Raw genomic sequence first — 22,784 nt, 5'->3', positions numbered from 1 at the left:
TCTCCTTAGCCGGCCTACCGTAACCTAGTTTTAGAATGGTGATAGTGGCATAATCTATGAAGACGCCATAGATTGTAATAGTCAAAGGCAAAGCCTAGTCTTAGTTATGAGGGTTTTGGCACTCACCCACCCATGGCCTACTACTAGGGGCACATCTTCATGGAGCCTATGTTGCCATGCATAAGAATTTGGACACGTATCGTGCAAGATTTGAATGTGAGCAGCCAACTCTAGTATGCACAATAGGATTTTGAAGACGGTATCCTGCGGGATATGAATGCGGGCAGCCAGCTTCAATAGGCAGATTTTGAATGTGTGCACCCCGCATGCATAGCTCCGGTAGTCCTTGAGTTGCCCCACTCGGGAGTGGTCGGCAAGGAAGACATGCATGATGCCACCACGAGAATCACGTGACTACGTAACAAGAAGATTGCTTCGTCAAAGCGTGCCTCCTGCGCCTGCAACACGCCACGCCGCACCCCGCCCATTCTCATCAATGCTCCTCGCTTCCATTCCATTTTCTTTCTCTGTGTCCTCCTTTCCACCGCACGAGATCCACACAACAACTACATACGCTACACTCCGCTGACATTAAGTACTAATAAGCCCATGACATTTGGGTGTGTTGCGGTGTGTGTCTTTCATCAAGCTTACGGTTTTCCTACCGATGTTGTCTTCCTTCTAAAGGTCCAACGTCTCTGCTCACTTTGCCATTCTGAATTGTTGTCTCCAAGCACAAGGATCACACTCGTGCGAGTCGCAAGTAAGGAATGTCGTCTCCCCTCTATTTCTCCTAGATCTCACCTGATGTTCCCCCTAATTGGTTACACTGCTGTTCCTTTTAGCTTAACTATTCTTCGGTGTACTATGGGTGTTTTCTTCTCCCTTTAGAGTAGCTATTAGAGAAGACGAGCAGTACAAATCTCTCGTTGAAGGTTCATAAGATACTGGTTTTTGATTTGGTGCAGTGGGATCCAAGTCTGTTACTTTCGAAGGGATTCACTTTCCAAGCACGATCACCTCACCTGCTTCCTCCAACCCGCTACTTCTTATTGGCAATGGTATGTTTCGCTGTAGATGGTTTCTGTCTAATTCTTTGGGTTGGATTAATATAGCTGCTTATTAACTGTAAGCTTTTGTAATTGGAAATAAATGCCAGGAATCTACGATACAGAGATTCATTATCTTCAGATCAAGTTTTATGCTATTGGGCTGTATGCCGAACCTGATGTTTGTCAGTACTTACAAATGTGGAAAGGGAAGCCCCAGGAAGAGCTACTAGCCGAAGACAGCGGATTCTTCTCCAAATTTTGTGAAGGTAGGTTTACAGAAGCTATTGACAATCATCGTATTTTGCGTACTAAACCTGTGATTTGAAATCTCGCTTGTGTCTCTCCACGCTGATTTTGCAGCCCCAGTTGAGAAGTTCCTTAAGATTGTTATCATCAAAGAAGTGAAAGGAAGTCAGTATGTGACGCTCCTCCAGTCGACCGTGAGGGACAGACTTGCCTACGCCGATTTATACGAGGAAGCGGAGGAGGAAGAGCTCGACAAGATTGTCGAATTCTTTCAAAAGAAACCATGGCTTGCAAAAGATACGACGATTTACTACCACTGGTCGTCAAACAACACAGTTCATGTGAGTGGACATAGATAGGATTTGTGCATTCTGTCCGTGTTGACTTGGATGGGAGCTAGATGGGGCTTTTGCCTTCCGTTGACAATCTGCAACCTGACGTTGAGATAGATGACCACAGATAGCTGTTTCTTCGGAGGGAACGATACCATCGAAGTTCGAGTACACAGTAAAAAACGAGAACGTGGCGAAGGGCATACTGGATTGGGTTGTGGGAGAAAAATCAATGTCTCCCTCTCTCCTCGCTTCCGTTTCAGAAAACGTGGTACAGCTGTTGTGAAGTTTGCTAGCGCTCTCTCTCTCTCTCTCTCACACACACACACACACATGCACACACACACCCCCCCAGCCCGCATTGCGTCTACATCACGCATGATTTTCTTCCGATGATCCGGCGGTATCAAGATGAACCACGGCATGATCTGATGCATCTCCACGACACGTTTGTACTACGTTACATGAAACAATCATGCTGGAATTATAGTGCCAGCGAGTTGGGTGAGAAAATATTATTGGCTTCTTCATGAGTAGACTCTAGTTGTTTAGTGTATGTAATAACAGATATGTGTATATCAGAAATCTAAGAAATTGCTTAATTACTACTTTCTTGGATATTTATGCGCAAAATAATTTATATGCTTTAAAATGCACAACAAAATAAATAGGGTAAAGCAATTGCTTCTCAAATGGAAATGAATAAAAAATGTGGCATGTGAAATTGGTGTTTATAACAATGGATATGTGTATTTGAAGCGTTTAAAATCATGCAAGAGCACCACTTTATTAGATAGATTTCATAAAAGTTGTATTGTAGTCTATATGCAAGATGAGTACTTTGTTAGATAGTTTTGATAAGGCTTGTAATCTCTATGAGCATTTAGTTGTATAGTTTTGATGAGGCATGTAGTCTATTATGTATTTCAAAAGCTTAAAAACATGCAAGATCAGCACTTCATCAGATAGTTTTGATGACGCTTGTAGTCCATATGTGTATATCAAAAGCTAAAAAAGACTCAAGTACAACAGTGTACTACAAAGATTTGATAAAGCATGTTTACATAAACTCCCTATCCAAACTTAATTTTATAGGACAGGTGCTTGTGAAATGGGTATGAAATAGCAAGTGGCATGTGTTATAGTGTATATTGAGTAGGACTCAAGTTGTTAAAGATTGTGTGCTGGAAAAATGGAAAAATGAATTTGGAAAATTGAGCAACAAGTGCTTTGTTAGATAGCTTTCGAACTTGATACGTCGGTAAAAAATCTATTATAAAAGACCAATCCAAAGTCAACATGCTATGATAATTGCCTCTTAAATAAGAGTTTAGTAAAATGTGTGATTATTCTACTGAGGAGAAGGTTCATATACATGATTAAATGGAATTATCATCTGTTGTAATTCATGTAGGATAAAAAATGGAAAATGTTGTAAAGCCATAGCAATGAAATAGTATGAATGGTAGAAGAACATATGACAATCGCCCAATTATACACATGAATAAATATACTTAATCATATGAGCATGGATGTAAAGGGTAAAATATTGGAAGTTGTGTCAAACTATAGCAATTACATATGTGATAAAAAATATAACCTTAAAGCATATATATAGAGGCTTACCAATGCTTAGAGTATGTTACTACTAATCTTGGGTGATGAGTCTAAAAAGTAGTGTGGAGGAGGTAAGGCATTGAGATAGAATATGAACATAGAGTTCACTTCATACGTAACTTTTGCACATGCCAAATATATGCAAGACACTATAACATGCAACACTAACAAATGCTGAAAGCTGTTGTGAACTAATGCTCTAATAAATATGCTGTCACACAAACCTCAAGAATCCTTAGACTGTTTGGCATAGAAGTTGGCATACATTTGAGACGATATCGTGCACGAAGCTCCTATGATGATTAAATTTGTGGGTGCTTAAATTCTCGAGCAATGTTCAACTTCATTCACTTTCTAAATTTGAAATTATATTTGCATTTACTTGGCATGTTGTGCCTTTAATTCTTCATTGTCCTCTCTTCATAATTTTGAGTTGGCTTCTTTGATATCAATACCTTTCAATGGAACTATGTTCCCACCCTTCTTTCCATCAGGCTGCACAACTCTTAAACTCTGCAACAAAATTTGTTCCTTGTATTCTACTCAAACCTACAATCAATTTCACATTGACAATTGCGTTTGTGGCAATTTCTACCTCCAATCTGTTCCCCAAGGTCTTTACATTCCAAGCAGACAAAATTATGTTCTCAAATATTTGTTCGCATTGTATGTTCCTCAGTAAAATCATGGTGATTAAAGATTCAATGTGATCATTTACAACTAATATGCATGTTGCCCCATCATTTTGAGCATGAAAGCAAAGCAACAATCTACAATTTGGGCAGAAAGGTACTCATTGTGGTCATTTCTACCCATCTAGGCAACTTCTGTAAACTTGCCAAACTTGAAACGCTTGACACTCATTTAGGTGAGAGGTGGAGCGCAATCACCACCCCCTCCCTTTCCATCTCATTTTCCAACTATCTTTACACTAGCACGTTCTAACAAAATGCATCTTACTATATATTAAGGAAAGAGGGAGGCAAGAGATTACCACTTGTTGTGTGGAGAGGGAAGTGCCATGTTGCAGGAGCTGGAGTGAGGGCCTTCTTCTTTAGAGTGCCATGTGGTACTAAGGGGCAGTCAACATACCCTTTGCCTTGTGTAGCAAGCTAGAAGGTCCCTTGCTGCCTATGCATCAAATTTCAAAATTCTCGCATTCTGAGCAATCTTGGCTTTGCATCCATGCTTGGCCCTTCATCATGAACAAGGGGGCAATGCCACTTGCAGCCATGAATGGATCTTGTGCGTCAGAAATAGAGAAGACAAGCATCACATGTGATGGCTTGCCTTTCCACATTAGCGCCATCAAGCTTCTTCTATGCCCTTTGGCTCTAGGAAAACATTGTTCCAATTGCTTATGCTCTCATGCCTTGCTAAATCTGGGGTAAGATAGTACTTCTTTTCTTCATTAGAACGCTAGCATCCTTGTCTCTTTCGACTCGCCTGTGAGATATTTCCTCAAACCCTCTCCTCCTCTGTAGCTCCCAGGCCCTCCATTGATCCTTCCTCCTCCTCCTCCTCCTTGGCCATGCCCATTCATGCCCATATGATGAAGACGTTCTCGCGATTCAACCTCAAGAGGGTGGCTGCATTCTACCAGACAACATCCTTGCCCAACAACGCCTCCTACCGATTGAGAAACAAGTTGCCATTGATGTCTTGCGGCTTGCTAGTGGTAGTAGGGTCATAGACATAAGCGACCACTTTGGGGTAAGGAAGTCCATGGTTTCAAAGATTGTCAATAAGTCTGTCAAAACCCTCTTGACCCATCGAGACCAATACTTACATTGGCCAAGAACTGCAACTAAACCAAGATGAAGTGGCACTACCTCTTGAAGAAGATATCACATCCAACGCCAAAGTACGTAGCACGCAATACAGTTGCATGTTGCATCATGCACAACATAATAATTGGTGCAGATGCAAACCTTACCAGTGATGATTCACCCACATATGGTGCGCCGCATGGTTGTAAATGCCAAGCTAAATACCCCCGCACGTCAAGAAGAAAGTTCACACGAGACCTCCTTGCAGACTACTTGAGTGGGGACCTAGATGCAGAGCATGATAATGAAAGTAGGGAGGGGGATCCCCCACATGCAGCCACAAGAGACATGGATATGGATGGTTTAGGGCATGATGAGGCAAGAGATATGGACTTGTAACTTTGGATTCATTCTATTCACCGCTTCAACATGTTTTCAATGATGTTTTGTTCCCTATCTTTGTATGAAGCTCAACTTTGGAGTTAGGGTACATATATCAACTTCCATCTTTTTTTCCTTATTTTAACTGAGATGTTATGTTACATATATGAACCATGATCTTGCATTTATTTTCTTAAGTTATTTTAGATATATGAATCTTGAACTTGCATATATTCTTTTATGTTATGATAGATATGTTAGAATAGATGTTTTAGGTCTAAAAGAAGTGATTTGCTGTGTATGGCCACATCTTGACAAGGAGCCAATCCTTGTTGAAGAATGTATTTTAAAGAATATGGAGGAGTTGAATAGCATTTTTCTACTAAAATGAGCATTTGTTTCTAAAATCTTTCTAAAATAGGCTAACTATTGGATAGTCTATTAGGCATTATGCAGGGGAATTGCGAGGAAGAGAGCGAGGCAGAGGGACACAGAGAGGGTACAGAGAGGGGCGAGGAGCTAATTATCTCCACTTAATCCTTCCTCTTTCTCTCTCTTTCTATTTGAAGGCAAGCCCACCCCCCTCCCCCTCTCTCTCTCTCTCTCTCCCCCTCATCTCCTTCATGCACATTGAAGTCCTCTCTCTCTCTCTCTCTCTCTCTCTCTCTCTTTTCCAAGCTACTCATTTGAGGCAGGCCTTTTGAATGCTTTAGGAGCATTCATCTTGTTCTTGCTGACAAGAGGCGCAAAAGTGCATTGGTCCTCAAGCTTGCTATCACACGAGAAAGGAGACTAAGGGAGATGTAAGGTGTCTCATTAGTCTAGTTGCTTCATATGAGAGCTCTATACTTGGCTCTGAGAGCCTGAAAGGAAGAGGAGGGCGTATAAGGAAGATGTCCTAGACCATCCACCTTACCACCATCTCATTGCCATCCTCTATCCTTGTTCAATCTTGGAGTTGGCTCACCAAAGACTCTATGATTTTTGAACATCTCAATTCTCTGCCTTCCCCTTGGCATCAAATATGAACTCCTTATTAGGGCTTGATGTACCCTTTTTTACTCTCTCTTACCACCCTAACTTTTTTGCTTTCCACTTGGTAATCTATTGCGGCGATGAATTCACATGTTTCCCTTGCAACATAGCTACAATCTCTTTCCTTAGGTTTTTATTTTCTGATTTTAGTTCATCCATTGCTTTGCATGCCACCTTTGGTTCTCCTTTCATGTATCTACGTTGTTGTAGCTCTATGCCCATTTCTTACATCGTATCTTTGATGCTGGTTTTTTCGAACTCGCATTTTTCCTCATCTCTCTTATTTCCTCATTCCTCCTGTATTTACCCCCCTTGCTTTTTCACTTTTTTCAGTTTTTTGTATATATGCGTTTTCTCACTCAGCAGTGCCACATTTGTGGCGTCAAAACTATCAACCTTCTCAATCAAAACTAGATTAGCAATGGCATACTATGTGCCTTGGGTGGCGTTCCTACCATTTAAGAGGCCATAGCAATGTCCAAGGCCTGCTTCCCTATTTATCTTCCACACATCCTCGTGCTGTCCTTATGTAAAACAGTTCTACATTTTGCTGCTATACCTTTGATAGTTTGACAGATTTCCCTTTACATAACAGATTTATAAGCTATTTTTTGCTCTCCTTACATTTTACTTATCGCCGAGGGTGGTCCCTTTCTCAACAACTACATAACTCGAAGAACAACCTGTAGAGCAACAAAATTGCTTGGTATAGGTCTAGTAGCAAAGAGTTGCTGGTAGACAGGGTGCTTGGCTGCCTACAACTTGTGGCCCAGGGGTTTGTGGAGGTCAAGAGTAGAGCGCAGCAAATTCTTGAGTCTCGAGAAAGAGGAACAGGTCCGAGAAGGATTGTGGTAGATCCGCAAACACTAGGCAAGGTTGGACCTGAATTAGACCTGCGACGGGGGGTGTGAAGGCCTGGATCAAACTTGGACCAAGCTAAAGCAAGGTCGCGATAGGCGAGGAGGCCTAGTTAGACTAGGAGCAAACCAACAACATGCATGGAGGTCTGGGACAAACGCATGATGGGTTCTCAAGCTTGAATCAAATGTATGTTGGTTTAGCGGCCTAGATAGACTAGGAGCAAACCAACAACATGCATGGAGGGATGAGCAGGGGCTAGGGTTGGCGCTGAGAGGGAGGAGTGGGGGGCTAGGAGTGGGGGATGGGGGATGGGATGACTCTAAAACAATTGATGCTGTTTCCAAACATTTGTATGGACTACAAATGTTTGAAAATATTTCCAAACATCTATTTGGAAAGACCAAAGGAAAGAAAAGAGTTTGTAAGCCGCTTTAAAAATGAGAGAAATAAAATAACTTAGTAAACAAATCTATGCTTATTTTCTCATCAATACCCAAGCATAAGCTACCATCTAGGTTTCGAAGGATTTTAAAATCTCTTGGGTAAACCCAATGCTTACTAAGCTTTGAAATCCCAACCCAAATAATAAAAGCATAAGCTACGATCTAGGTTTCAAAGGATTTTGAAATCTCTTGGTTAAACCCAATGCTTACTAAGCTTTGAAACCCCAACCCAAATAATAAAAACTTTGATAGCAAAAAGGAAGAAACAAAGCAAAATATGAGAGAGAGAGAGAGAGAGAGAGAGAGAGAGAGAGGTTAGATATCAATAACAAAAGAAACACTAATGCAAATGCAAGGAAACAAAGCTAAACCAACATACATCTAAGAAATTTTTCAAACACCAACACGAACACATGGAAAGAACTTATTTATATATTGTAAATTTAAAAATAATAATAAATAATAAAGTAATAGGGTTGGGAAAAACCAAAACTAAACAACTTCTAAGAGCAGACGAACTCCAAGACATAACAAACCTATGAACTTTAAACAAAGGGCTTTAAAGCTCCTCACTTTGCATTTTGGTTCTATAATCAATGATCCTAAACATACCCAAAGCTGAAATTCCGAAGATATAATCCTACAACAAGCAAAGTTTCTTCATTAATTTTCTTGTACTATAGCCCTTTCTACAAAGTAATAGCAATGAATTACTAAATTGAGAGATAAAGGCACTCTTACTTGTGCAAAGACAATAGAACCTATAGAATTGGGAAGTAATCACTCCATATTTAGCCATATTAGACATGTATTAGTGAATATGAGGCAATTGTATGATATTCAACATAACATACTCAGATTGTTGTGTTTATCATAGGTATCATCTTTCTGAACCTAAAGAAGATTGAGTGATGCCAAAATTTGAGCAACTACAAAGCTTCCATTGGCTCATGAAACCAAATTCGACCACCAAAAGAATCTTTGACGTTTGGAACGTCTGGGACAAATAAATCATCTATGAATCTCCTAATGTGACTAACTTGCTGAAGAATGATTAGACAAATCTCAAAAGAGGTCAATGTTGGACAAAATCAAATTCATAAGGTAGAACCTTGCTAAGAAAACAACACAATTAGTACCCATTGAAATACCAATACTTTGTTGGAATAAAGAGTCTCCTAGAGTTATGAACAAATTATCTAGAAGAAAGTTTAACCAGCAACAAACGACATCCATAGCATCTGCAAGTTTTGTGCATCTTTTCTTTTTCGAACTATGAATTTCCAATGTGATGAGACCTTGGACCCCTAAAGATTTTCCTGCTTGGATAGCAAACTTTAAGGCTCCTCTCTCTATGGTTTTTAATAGATGCAAATCCTTAGACGAAGAAAGTCAAGGTTTTAAGAAAAGCTCCCTTAATAGAAAGGACATAAGTATCAGCAGTAACAAGAGGTCCTAAAGAACGATCAACCAAAGGAGAAAACTGTTTATTAGTGCAACAACAAGGGCTACTAAGAATGAAGGTTTCTACCAATGTCTACATAATTGAAGGCCTTTTGGTCCAGTGCGTTTACATATTACCAAGCATTCATAGGGTTTTTCTAAACTCTTTAACCAAGAAGGAAGAGCATTCATAGCCTGAGGTGAGTTCAAGGTAGAACTTAAACCTATCTTGTTAAGATTAGGAGAATGGCCCCCTGATAGCCTGTACTCCTTGCCCAAAGTTGTAACCATATGACAACCACACTCCCTCCAAACAACTCATTGATGTGGTCACACACACCTATCTACTTCCCCTTTCTTGTACGCCCATTTTGAATTTTGTATTGACACCTTAATTTTGAGAAAAAAGAAGCCTAGAACCTTTCACGAATCAAAAAATGTCCTATAGTAGGCAACAATGGAGCCAAAATGGAAGCGATTAAAAAATTTGCATCAGATTTGGTGCCTAGGCCAACTAAGAGAAAGGTGATGAGGACCACGTGGATCCACAAAAGCTAAGTACAAGTCAGATGCTATGTTTAACAGTAGAAAGCCAAGTTGGTGGCCAAGGCTATGCATAGGCAAGAATTCTTGACTATGAGGAGATTTTTGCCCCGATAGCTTGCATGGAGATCATTCAAATGCTTATAGAAATGGCTTCCAGGGAGCCTATCCATCAAGTCTATTTTTCTTCACAGGGTTTCAAACAAAGCAAAAGAGATGGTATGCAGGCTAAGCAAGGCTCTCTACAGATTGAAACATGCCCTCAAACCATGGTACCAATGCATCAGCAGCTACCTCATTCACAGGGGATAAGTGAAAGAAGACCTATACAATGATTGCTAACTACCACTAGATTTAGGGTCTGTCTTAGCAAAAGTAGCAGGAAAGTTAGAAACGGTAGCAAAGGGGTAGGGTTAGATATCTCTTACATAGCTCTCATGTGGCTGGCAATCTGAAAGCTTGATGCTGTCCTTCTTGGCATAGCAGTCTGTAGGCTGATGCTTAGGAAGTGTTAAGAGTGAAAGGAATGAGTGTACTTGCATTAGTAAAGAATTACACAACTAAAGCCCTTTTATATATTTTTGGGAAAGCGGGAATGCATTCCCTTGCAGGCTACCATGTGGAATCCTCCTCTGGTAAGCCTTTCCGCTTTATGTTGTACTCTAGCAAGATCTTTTTCCTGAGGATTTTGTCTCTATATCCTTTCTAGAATATACTCTAATTGACCAGATTCATCCATAGGAGGCAACTTTGTTGCAACTGGAATTTCTGTCCCCAGATGTTTCTCAAGCAGAGATACATGGAATACATCAGGAGTCTTGGTAGTAGGGGGCAGCTCCAACTTGTAGGCTTGGTGACCAACCCTTCTAATAATTCTGTAGGGACCATAGAGCCTATGGGCCAACTTGGTATTGGTGTTCCCCTTCAGTGAGGTATATCTATGTGTATGCAGCCTGTGATTACCCACTCTCCCTCCTTGAATTGCACACGCCTTCTTTTCTGATCTGCATACTCCTTCATTCTAGATTGTGCCCTGAATGGGTGAGGGATGCAAAAGGCATGCAGGTAGAGTATTCTCAGTCATGTTTTGCTAGCAGTGCTCACAGCTCTTGACATAATTCATTACATCCTTCCACAACCCCTTCTAATAGAAGCTATGTTTCACCTTCTCCTAGGTCTTTCCCACCCCAATGTATCCTCCCATAGGAGAGCTACGATCTCAACCAAAATCAGATTCTAATGAGGGGCCAAGTAACTCTGTCCAAGTACTAAAGGAGTCCATTCTGCAGGGCAAACTGAGGGTAGTCCATGCAATGTGGATCCTGAAGGGCATAAAGATAGCAGCAGATTCAGGATGCTCCAAATACTCCTGAAAGTCATAAATCCAATTCTGGTAGATAATGGAGACTGCATGGCACTGACATGACCATAACCTAGATAGAGAATCAGCTACCACACTCTGTTTCCCCTGTTTATACTCAATGTCAAAGTCATACCCTTGAACAAACTCCGACCGTCTCCTTTGCCTAGCAATAAGGGCGCTGTGAGATAAGAAATACCTCAATGACCTTTGGTCTGTCCTTACCTCCTTAAAATGACTACCATAGGAATAGTGATGCCATTTCTTGATAGCATGGATGATAGCAAGCATCTTATCATGGGCGGGGAAGATAGACTCCTTTTCACTCGATTTCCTGCTCTCATAGGCGATTACTCCATGGCCTTGCTTGAGAACAGCTCCAATGCCCTTTGGACTTGCATCTGCCTCTAGTGGGAATGGCTTTGAAAAATCAAGGCATGTCAAGATTGGGGCTGATATAAGGGCTTGCTTGAGGTCATTGAAGGCTGATTGAGCAGCAGGGTCCCATGCAAAGAAAGTCTATTAATGTCCACGGAAGACCAACAGGTCTATGGGACAGAAAAAACCATCTAATACATCTGCTTTAGGAAGGGCACATGGCAGCTCCCAGGGAGTGCAAAAGCAAGCCCCATTTATTTAGAGTACCTTGCATTGAGGTTCCATCTTCCTCTATGCTTGGAGTGAAGAGAAGGATTGCAAACGCATAGAACTCTTCTTTTGAAGAAGTAATCCAATCAAGAATCAGAGGAGTCAAAGCCAGCAACAAATGTGGTAATAACAGGAACATGATAGCTTTTCTTGGTGACAGCTCCAAGTGTTGCGAAGTTTAGGTATGCAGATTTAGGACTGCAGACAACACTATTAAATAGATAGTGGCCCTTAATCAACATTCTATGGAAAAAGAATTCAAACAATATTTTGTTATGTCGTGAGTACATGCCGGGCCAATTGGTGTGCTAGTTCAAGGACTCTGCTGTGATGCTCGAATGCTTGCTTTAGGTAAGCTCCCAGTTTCTTAGATGGCTATTCTAGGAGGGTTTTGAAACTGGCCTCATTGTTGCTATATATGATGTATGCTAGGCAATGGAGGAGCATGTGTTCTTCATTTTCTATCTCCCCTGTTGGGCAGATTTTGCAAGTTCTTGTGTCCCTTGGAATTCTATGTGTTGTCCACCTACCCCTTTCCACCTCTAGATTGAGAGAGAGAGAGAGAGAGAGAGAGAGAAAGAAAGATGTATTAACGTCTGCAAAAGCCCTCACGGGACTATGCCTAGAAAGCCTCTTAGTTAAGTGAGAGTGGAAGGGATTGGCCATTGTTTGATCACTTGAACCTTGGATGGGTCCACTGAAATACCTTCAAGAGAGATGATATGGCCTCCATACTCCACTTTTTGTACCATGAAAGAGAACTTGGAAGGCTTGGCATAAAGCTGATACATCCTGAGAGCCTCCAGCACCTTGGTAACAGGCTGTAGATGCCCCTCCTTGCTCCTGCTGTATATGAGGATGTCATCAAAGAATACTAATTTAAGCCCTAGAACCAAGTTCATCAAGTATTGAAAGGTAGCTGGGTCATTTGTGAGGCCAAAAGGCATTACCTTGAATTCATAGGGTTTCCTTTCTGTCCTGAAAGCTATTTAGTATTCATCACCCACCTTAGGTCATTCTTAGAGTAGTATTTAGAACCCTTAAGCTCATCCAATAAGACATCCACCCTTGGAATAGGAAACCTGTTTTTGATAGTCACTTTATTGAGCTCTTTGTAATCAATGCACATTTTTAAAGTACCATCTTTCTTCTTCACTAGTAAGATGGGGGATGCAGATGGGGACTGACTAGGGGTGATGAAACCCTTGTCCATCAATTCTTAAATTTGAGTGGCTACTACTTTTTCAGCTTTTGACAGCCGGTAAAGTGGCTTCTTGGTAGGTTTGGTTCCCTCCTGTAAATAAATGGCATGATCCACTTCCCTTTTAGGTCGTAGACCAGGAGGAGGTTCTCTGAATATATCTTAATTGTTTTAACAATTCCAGCATTTCCCCATCATTAACTTTTAAAGGATAGACTAGGAGGGAGCTCTCTGAATATATATTTATATTGTTGTAACAATTCCAGCATGTCCCCATCAATAACTTTGAAGTCCTTACTAGGTTTCTGACTGCTTTCAGCTTCGAGCTTCAAAGCAAGTAGGCTAACTGCCTTCTTGAGAAGCCTCCTTACTTGTTTAGCTGTCACCATCTATAATTTTTGAGATTGAATTCCAGATAAACAAACCTCCTTGCCCATGTCTAGGAAAGTCATGGTCATGTCCTGCAAATTCATAGTAAATTTATCTAGAGTCTTGAGCCAATCATAGCAAAGTACAATTTCAATAGGTCCCAGATTCAAAGCAAAAAGATCAAAGGTATATGAATACTCGAGGAGAGATTACTTGAAACATCGGGATGGATTCTTTGACTAATGGTAAAGGTGCCATCGGGTACTTCAACCCTTAGGCTACGAGGTAGACCATCCACTGACAGCTTCAATGAGTGGATAGACTTAGCATATACAAAAATATGAATGCTTCCACTATCCACCAACACATACGCATCTCTGCCCATGAGGACCCTCTAGAGCATTGGTAGATATTGTATATGAATCTGACTGGGTGTCCCAAGAAATCTCTTCATCACTAACAGCCCCATCGCCCTCAGCTTCTCTGCAGGGTTCATAACAATGCATGGTATTCTCAAGATTCCAGGCCCTTGAGCCATTCATGGCTCTCAGCTCACCATGATTGAAGCCCCCAAGGTTGAACACATAGTTCTCATCATCCACCTCATCATAGGACTTCCTGAACGCACTCTCGAAACTCATCTGCACACTCAGATTCATCCTCACGTTCTGAAACCTCTATAATCATACTCAATTTACCTGGGACTGATTTAACTTTGCATGCCCTATTGTGATCCACACTCCACTTCTCACCACATGTAAAACAAAGTCCTTTCTTCCCCCTCTCATCCGTAAGGTACTGAGATAACTGTTTGTGAGCCTCCTCCTTTTTCTTATCATTAAGTGGGTGTCTACCATTAGATTTAGAATCCTTGCCAAATGTATTAGTCTTTGAAACCTTAACAGTAGGGCACTCAGGAATTATTTTACCTGATACACCATAAGCTGGTTGAGATGGCTTGGAACCCACATGAAATCTTTTCTCACTAATGGGCTTTCTCCAATTATGATCCACAGTAGATGACTTCAGGAAGGTCCCAATCCCAATAGACTTCTCCCTGGAGTTGTATTTGAACTCATATAGTTCTGCCAACTGCATAGCCTCATCCAATGACTTGGGTTAAGATGCCACTAGCTGAGGTAAATGATGATTGTAGCCCATGTATAAATCTGATCATTCTCTGCTTCTCATCTACTCCTTTCACAAACGAGGAGAGCTTCCAAAACTCTTTGATACAAAAATTGTCAAAATCTGAGAACTTTGGAAATTAGGGTTGTTCCGAAGCCAACACATGGCAGAACAGAATGCAGGGCACTTCTGGCGAATGAAATTTCGCACAGGGGTAGCCCTTGGGCTCAACACAGGATGCTCCAATTTCAGAACAAAACAATGAAGATTCACCCATAAAATTTCCAAAAAAGGGCTCTGATACTAATGAAACAAGGCCTATACTATGACTGCTAACTACCACTAGATTTAGGATCTGTTTTAGCAGAAATAGCAGTAAAGTCAGAAACGATAGCAAAGGGGTATGATTAGATCTCTCTTACGTGAAGAGGGCATGAGATTCAATAGCTCTCATGTGGCTGGCAAGCTGAAAGCTTGATGCTGTCCTTGGCATTAGCAGCTTGTAGGCTGATGCTTAGGAGTGTCAATATTGAAAGGAATGAGTGTACTTGCGTTAGTGTAGAATGCCTGAAGAGTACAGCTGAAGCCCTTTATATATTTTTGGGAAAGCGAGCCAGCACACCTTTGCTTATGGGGTTAGTACAACAGGCTGCCCCATGGCAAGCCCACAATCAAGCCTGGAACCTCTATTTAAAAGTACAAGAGAGTACTAGAGTATTTACAGTGAATAGGACACTCTTTTTAAGGCTATCTGGGCCCATTTAACTAGCTGACTGCTAACCCTAGAGTTCCCTACTTACAACAAGAGAACAGCAATGATTGTATATGTGGATGATGTGATAATGACCAATGATCATCTTCATTATTTTCTCAACATTGAGATCCGGCAAAAAGAGAACATGACTTTCATCTCTTGGAAAGTATTGCTTGGAGATTCTAAAGCAATTTCAAAAAAAAGATAGCACATATGAGGTAACTCCAATAGTATCAGCAATCGGTTGGAAGCCTTCTCTACCTGACCACCACCCAGCCCAATATTGATTTCTCAGTTACACTGATATGCTAGTTCTCTTCACAGCCGAGGGAGACTCACTCGAAGCCACATTTATGGATACTATGGTATCTCAAGGGTACCACAGGTTGTGGTTATGGGATAGCGAACAGGATATCCAAATTTCAACTTGCAAGATTGGATACATTGTAGTCCTATGAAGAGGGGGGGGGGGGGGGAGTGTGTGTGTGTGTGTGTGTGTGTGTGTGTGTGTTTTCTTTAAAGCTTCTTTGAGTTTATGAGTAGTGGCTGTCTCACCTTGGGACAGCTATGAATGTACATTCTTCTTAATGAAAGCTATATATATGAGCTTTATGGGCACTGTTATTTGGATTGGGTCGGAGACTGGGACAATTCCATTTCTGGCTATTGTTTTTTGCTCGGGTCGGTAGTTGTTTTGTGGCTCAGCAGAAAGTGACAACCGTTTTACTCTCGTCCACCAAGGCAGAATACACAGCAGCTTGCATGGTATCATGTGAATCCTTTTGCTCATATGGATCCTGGAAGATATGGTTTCAGGAGGATGAAATTGTAGGTTATACCATTCAATGAGTTGAAAAACATTGGAAGTTTCCTCACAAATGCAGCAAGGTATCTTCCTTGAACTCTGATATTGGCTGGAGCACTAGGTCGACTAGGTCCACCCATGGCAGATAGCCTTCCTCCTTGATCACTCTTCTCAATCTTCTATACTTTCCATAGACCTTATCGTACAGAGGATGAGTTGTGTCTCCCGCTATAAACTCATGACCCTTGCTATTAACCTCAAGCCAGGCCCTACCAGGCTCTTTCCATGCACCAAAGGACCGTTTCAAACCTTGTAACCTGTAGACATCCTCCCACATGTGAGCATCAGCATATATGTTGGACATGATCACATATCCTGAAGCAGTGTCAGAATCAAACAATAAAACTTGCTCGAAACATTTTTCCCCCAATTTTATATTACCGTACACTCTGCAGGCAGTTAGCAAAGACATCCAACTGGTAACATCAGGTGGGATTGGAATAATTTGAAGTAACTGTTCTGCCTCGTTCAGGTGTCCAGCACGGCCAAGTATGTCAATCATACAATTAAAGTGCTCGACAGTTGGTGTGATACCATGTTCATCTATCATAGATTTGAAGCACCTCCAACCTTCCTGCACTTGGCCTGCATGACTGCATGCTGCCAGAAAGCTGGTGTATGTTGTACTGACCGGTCTCAAGCCTTGCAGTTGCATGCCGTTAAAAGATTGCCCAGCCAGCCCATATGCCCCATGTGCAGCACATCCTGCAATCACTGTGTTCCATGACACAATATTTCGATTTGATAAACCAACTAATACTTTGTGTGCCTCCTCAAGGGTCCCACATCTAATATACAAATCGACAAGGGTGTTTCCAAGGACCAGATCTAATGCAAGTCCACTTCTTAAGAGCTGGTCATGTATTAGTTTCCCCTGCCCAATGGCTCCTATGCTGCAACAAGCTTTCAATATGCATGAAAAGGTGACGCTGTCTGGCTGTATGCCTTCCTCATACATAGCCTCAAAAAGTTGGAGAGCGTTTAGACCATCCCTATTCTGGGCATATCCTGCAATCATTGCACCCCATGACACCACATCTTTAGTTGGCATTTCATCAAAGACTTTGCGTGCCTCCTCCAGGGCTCCACATTTAGCATACATGTCCACAAGCATGTTTCCCATAACCACATCAGATTCAATTTTACAACCAATGAGCTGTCCATGAATCAGCTTGCCCTCCGGTATGGCCCTTATGCCACCACATGCTTTCAAGGTCGACAAAAACGTGACTTTTCCTGGCTTGATGCCCTCCTCTTGCATTCTTGCAAGAAGTTCAAGAGCTAAATAATCAAGGCCATGCTGATTATATCCTGTAATCATTGCCCCCCATGAGACCTCATTGCGACTAAGTAATCTGTCAAACACTCTGCGTGCATCACCCAAGTACCCACATTTGGCATACATGTCAATGAGAGTGCTCCCAACAACAACATCAGATTGGAGTCCACTTCTCATAATCTGGTCATGTACCAGTCTGCCTTGAGGTAGAGCTGTTAAGCTGCCACAAGCTTTCAAGACACATGTAAACGTAATCCTGTCTGGTTTTATGCCATGCTGTTGCATTCTATCAAACAGGTCAATGGAAGCAGAGCCATGCCCATGTTGAGAATATCCTGCAATCATTGCACTCCAACAAACTACATTTTGATCCGATAATTCCTTGAACACTGTGTGTGCATCCACAAGCTTTCCACATTTGGCATACATATCAATAAGGGTGCTCCCGAGGACTGCATCGGATTCGACTCCACTCTTAATGATCTGCTCATAAATCAACCCACCCTTTTCTACAACTCCTATGCTGCCACAGGCTTTCAAAACACAGGAATACAAAATTTCATCTGGTTTAAAGCCCTCCTCTTGCATTCTCTCAAACAGTTCAAAAGCAAGATGGCCATGCCCCTGCTGGGCATATCCTGAAATCATGGCACCCCATATCACTGCATTTCTATCTGGCAGGTTGTCAAATACTTTCCGTGCATCCTTCACATTCCCACATTTTGCATACATATTTACTAATGCACTTCCTGTAACTACGTCTGTTCCTAGTCCATTTCTAATTATCACGCCATGCACTAGCTGACCCCATTGAAGGGCCCTTGTACTGTTGCAGGCTTTTAAAATACAAAGAAATGTCACTTTCCCTGGGTTCATGCCCTCCTGTTGCATTTTCTCAAAAAGGTGAAGAGCAGACATACTATGCCCGTTCTCAGCATAACCTGCAATCATTGAATTCCATGAAATTTCATTTCGATTTTGCAAACTGTCAAATACTTTCTGCGCCTCTTCCAGACGACCACATTTTGCATACATATCAACTAGGCTGCTCCCAACGACCACATCTATTTCCCCTTCATTTTTGACGATATGGTCATGAACTAGCTTGCCTTGTCCTAAGGCTCTGATGCTCCCACAAGACTTCAAAATGCATGAAAATGTGAATTTGCCTGGCTTAATTCCTTGAAGTTGCAATTTATGATACAACTCAAGCGCCTTTCTATTTTCTCCACCCTTTGCATGTGCTGAAATGGCAGCATGCCATGTATAAATACTTGGTTGCGCAATCTTACAGAAAACTATATTTGCTTCCAGCAAGCTACCATACAAGGCAAACAGACGGATAGTGTGATCACCCAAAATGGGTATCGAGTCAAGCCCTCCTGCGACCATAAGAGAATGCACTCGCTTGCCAGCTGCCAAATCTTTCTTTCTAGTACACCCCTGAAGAGCCAAATAGACAATGTCCCTGCACATCTGCGTGCCTTGCTGGTGCATATGTTCCATGCTCTGGAGTGCTTCATCCAGCCGACCCACCACACACAGATCCCTGATAAACCCTGAACCCCCATCGTTACCAGAGATCCTGGCCATTCAACGAATTAGAAAACAATGTGAAGTGAATACGGGATTTCATAAAGGCAGTTCCATAACGCTTTCCCCAAGTGACTGCAAATAGTCGACAGAAAGGCTGCCCCGATGCCACTATACTGCTGTTGTCCCCAACTTATGCCTAGCTTGCAAAACTTGATGAAGTTTCCATCGGACACGTTTAAAGAATGCGAGAATGCACTTTTGACGGAACCCAGACTTCTAAGACGGCCAGCGTTGGTTCTACTTGACAATAAATCGACGAATCCTAAGACGCCTCTTTTGGCGCAGGAACACCGGATTCTGCAAAACCCACCACGGGGACCGCTGTTAGACCACAAGTTAAGCTTAGAAGCATCTCTGGCTGCTGCAAGGTCCACCGTCCCCCCCATCATGAGGGGACCAATCGAGCAGGACAGTTTGCAATGGTTTTTCTCCGATCTCAATTTTGCGACCATCTTTCCCCTACGCTCCCCTATGCAACTACAAACACCCACTACACATCTCATATGTGATATTCTTTGCTTCAGGTTCTAAGAGTAACCTTTTGAAGCAGCATAGTTCGATCACATTCTTATGTGAATGATCTCATAAGTGGCTAAGAGCGCCGCCACATGCATGGATGTATGGATGTCAAATGAATGTTTCGATGTTCAGAGATTTGGCCACATGCATCTTTGAAACGGACATGCTCCCACCATTCATCCGCTGACAATGGAGGTGCCGAAAACCCCCCTTTAAACCTCCATTCGTCCTCAAATGCTCATTCCAACCCCTCGCCTTAACTCAACACTTGCGCTCTCGTTGTGCCCATTGTGTCCTCTTTAAACTGTGAAGGCCCATGGGAAATTGGAGGCTCCTCCTCCCAATGGAACTGTACCGCTGATGGGATCTAATTCTAGAGGAGTTTTGGAGGGCATGTGACTGCGCTCTAAAGTATGTCTCTAAGAGATCCACTTTGTGACTATCATCTCAACATCAGGTGGAGCGCATCAAGCACTTTGTGCAAAAGCATGCATATGATCGCTCCATCTAGCTCCGTCTGTAAATGTGACTCTATTCTTCTACATATTATACTTCCAGTATTGAATTAAATGCCGCAAGGTAGGCTCCTTCTCCCTTAAATACTGAAATTTAGGAATCCAATTTGCTTCATTTGTCTGGATCCAACGGAGCTCTCATTTGACAGCTTTGTTGGGATCGAGGAAACGGATCAACTAAAAAGTAATTGAGAAATGGCCAATGCCAAAACAAATGCATGTTTTAAACACTCGAAGCTCCTTTTGGCACATGCGTTGATCGATTCTTGAATTACTAATCAAATCACCTTGTGTACTTGGATTAGCTTTTGAAATTTTGGCTAGGTCTTAACCCATGGCTCTAAGACCTTGGATCTCCCCCTTTTATTCCATTGACCTTCCATCTCCTCCTTCCTCCCAAAGGTGAACTTCCATCTCCTCCATTCCATTGACCTTCTATCTCCTCTTTCCTCCGAAAGCTGCCTCTTGTCTTTCCACCTCTCCTCCCCACTCAAAACCTGCCTCTTGTCTTTCCACCTCCTTCCCTCTCCAAGCCTCCTTCTGAGCACACACATGGCAAGCTCTTCTCCTCCAAGTTGCCACGTGTCCTCATTATTTTTCCCTCGTGTGTCCGTGGTAGGTTAGAGATTTGAAAGCCATAGGAATTGAGATCTGTCATAATTGAGTCCCATGATCCCATGTACAATTGAGATACCTTAGAACTCTCCTACGTGCATATGAACCTTTTCTAGAGTCTTAATAAATTCATTGTCTTTTGAAGTAGGTTGGGTAGGCCACCTTTAGACTAGAGTAGAAGATTAGACCAACAAAGCAGAAGAAACTAGATCTGGGCAGGTAGCTATATTGACAAAAGTATACGTCTTATTTGAATTTTATAACTTTATCTTATAAGTACAAGTCCTATTTTTACAAAATTGAATTTAGCACACAACAATTTGAATTTGGCACATAGCTCTTAGAATTCAGCACATAGTAACTTTGCATTAATCACATAACTACAAATTTATCTGGGGGGAGAGTTGGCACACTTCCTCTCCAAAATTTATAAGACCAAGGAACATGCCCTTCCTTGGGTTCATTTCAATTTGCATTTAGCATAATGCAATTTGAATTTGGCATGTAACACTTTGCATTTGGCTTATAGTACTTTACATTTAGCACATGACCGCACGTTTCTATGTGGGGAGAGTTGGCACACTTCCTCTTTAAAAATTATAAGGCCAAGGAACATGCCCTTCCTTGGGTTGATATCGGCACATAGCAATCTATATATAGCACATAACAATTTGAATTTAGCACATAGGACTTTGCATTTAGCATAAACCACACATTGGTGTGGGGGGAGAGTTGGCACCTTCCTTCCTCTCCAAAAATTATAAGACCAAGGAATGTGCCCTTCCTTAGCACTTTGAATCAACACATGGCATTTTGCATTTAATTAGCACATAGAAATTTGAACTTGACACATAGCACGTTGCATTTTGTACATTGCACTTTGCATTAGCACATAACCATACATTTGTGCGGGGGGCGAGTTGGCACAATTCCTCTTTTAAATGATAAGACCAAGGAACATGCCCTTCCTTGGGTTGATATCGGCACATAGCAATCTATATATAGCACATAGCAATTTGAATTTGGCACATAGGACTTTGCATTTAGCATAAACCACACATTGGTGTGGGGGAAGAGTTGGCACCTTCCTCTCTAAAAATTATAAGACCAAAGAATGTGCCCTTCCTTGGGTTCATAACACTTTGAATCAATACGGCATGGCATTTTGCATCTAATTACCACATAGAAATTTGAACTTGACACATAGCACGTTGTATTTTGTACATAGAACTTTGCATTTAGCACATAACCTCACATTTGTGTGGGGGGAGAGTTGGCACACTTCCCTCCAAAAATTATAAGACCAAGGAGCATGCCCTTCCTTGGATTCATATCGATTTGCATAGCAATTCGTATATAGCACATAGCAATTGGAATTTGGCACATAGCGCTTTGCATTCGGGACATAACACTTTGCATTTAGTACATAACCAACCGTGAAAAGTTCAAGACCAATGAATTTTCTCTTTATTCGATTCTTAGCATGCTTAAAAGTGAATATTGAAAACGATAGTAGATGTTGTGTTAGATAATTGGAATGCATTTTGCATTTTGCACATAGCCTTTTGCATAAGTCATTGGATTACAATGCTCATGCAATTATGCTATATCAGTGTGTGTACTTTATGTATTGCCAAAATTTTCTTGAAGCAAATTGGATGTACATGCTTTGCTAATCACTACTAAAGATAATCAATAGAAGTCTTGAAGGAGTTGGAGGCAACTACGTAAAAGAAAAGAGGTAGTTTGTGGCATTACTCTACTATGACATGAGCCCGATTTTATTCACGTCTTTCAAAGATAGTCCACCTAAATATCAATTCTATAGACTGGTTTCAACACCAGTTTTGCTTATCTTTAATGCAATACTTCCTAATGGCTTCTTTATCTGATTAGAATATAGAAATGGAAAGACCGGTTGTAACTAGCCACGTCTGCCTAACTTGCATAGTTCGACTTAACTAAGATTCTTCATGTGCTTCAATAATTGGTTGCATCATCTGAAATATGAATGAAACATCCTAGATTACGATCCTTGCTGTTTCTTGCCTTCCTACTTGCTTGCTTTGCTTGGATACAAATACTTTGCTTGGCTAAGAGCACTCGCTTTGCTTTGATTGTCTATTAAATCTCTTTGGAAACAAAAACATGGAAGCCACTACATCAAGGCTAAACACATAGTAAGACTCTATTAACATGATCGGATTGATGAA

General features: G+C 41.5%; 2 protein-coding genes across 2 annotated transcripts; one reads left to right on the top strand and one right to left on the bottom strand.

Moving 5' to 3' along the window:
* The first annotated feature begins 486 nt into the window (after positions 1-486).
* On the top strand, positions 487-2,248 carry CHIL (Chalcone-flavanone isomerase family protein). The gene is made up of 5 exons (XM_087394505.1): positions 487-763; positions 969-1,061; positions 1,160-1,318; positions 1,413-1,639; positions 1,758-2,248. Exons 1-5 carry the CDS (start codon positions 610-612, stop codon positions 1,914-1,916), a joined length of 792 nt encoding a protein of 263 aa, XP_087250631.1. The 5' UTR covers positions 487-609; the 3' UTR covers positions 1,917-2,248.
* Positions 2,249-15,687: 13,439 nt separating this feature from the next.
* On the bottom strand, positions 15,688-19,454 carry LOC147886938 (pentatricopeptide repeat-containing protein At5g27110-like). The gene has a single exon (XM_087395012.1). The coding sequence runs from the start codon at positions 18,917-18,919 to the stop codon at positions 16,055-16,057; it is 2,865 nt and encodes a 954-aa protein (XP_087251138.1). The 5' UTR covers positions 18,920-19,454; the 3' UTR covers positions 15,688-16,054.
* Between the last annotated feature and the right edge of the window lie 3,330 nt (positions 19,455-22,784).

The sequence above is a fragment of the Dipteris shenzhenensis genome, chromosome 23, assembly GCF_047967505.1.
Source record: "Dipteris shenzhenensis isolate YYH24624 ecotype China chromosome 23, Dip_SZ_1.0, whole genome shotgun sequence".
In the NCBI taxonomy this organism is placed as follows: Eukaryota; Viridiplantae; Streptophyta; class Polypodiopsida; order Gleicheniales; family Dipteridaceae; genus Dipteris; species Dipteris shenzhenensis.
Note: the sequence above shows the minus strand (reverse complement) of the source record. Positions and strands in the feature narration are given on the sequence as shown.

What these genes read in the sequence shown, in the direction of transcription:
- LOC147886938 (XM_087395012.1), bottom strand. Translation starts at nt 18,919, where the DNA reads ATGGCCAGGATCTCTGGTAACGATGGGGGTTCAGGGTTTATCAGGGAT.
- CHIL (XM_087394505.1), top strand. Translation starts at nt 610, where the DNA reads ATGACATTTGGGTGTGTTGCGGTGTGTGTCTTTCATCAAGCTTACGGT. An exon ending in GCTACTTCTTATTGGCAATG is followed by an intron (nt 1,062 to 1,159) that starts GTATGTTTCGCT and finishes AATAAATGCCAG; the next exon opens with GAATCTACGATACAGAGATT. An exon ending in CGTCAAACAACACAGTTCAT is followed by an intron (nt 1,640 to 1,757) that starts GTGAGTGGACAT and finishes AGATGACCACAG; the next exon opens with ATAGCTGTTTCTTCGGAGGG.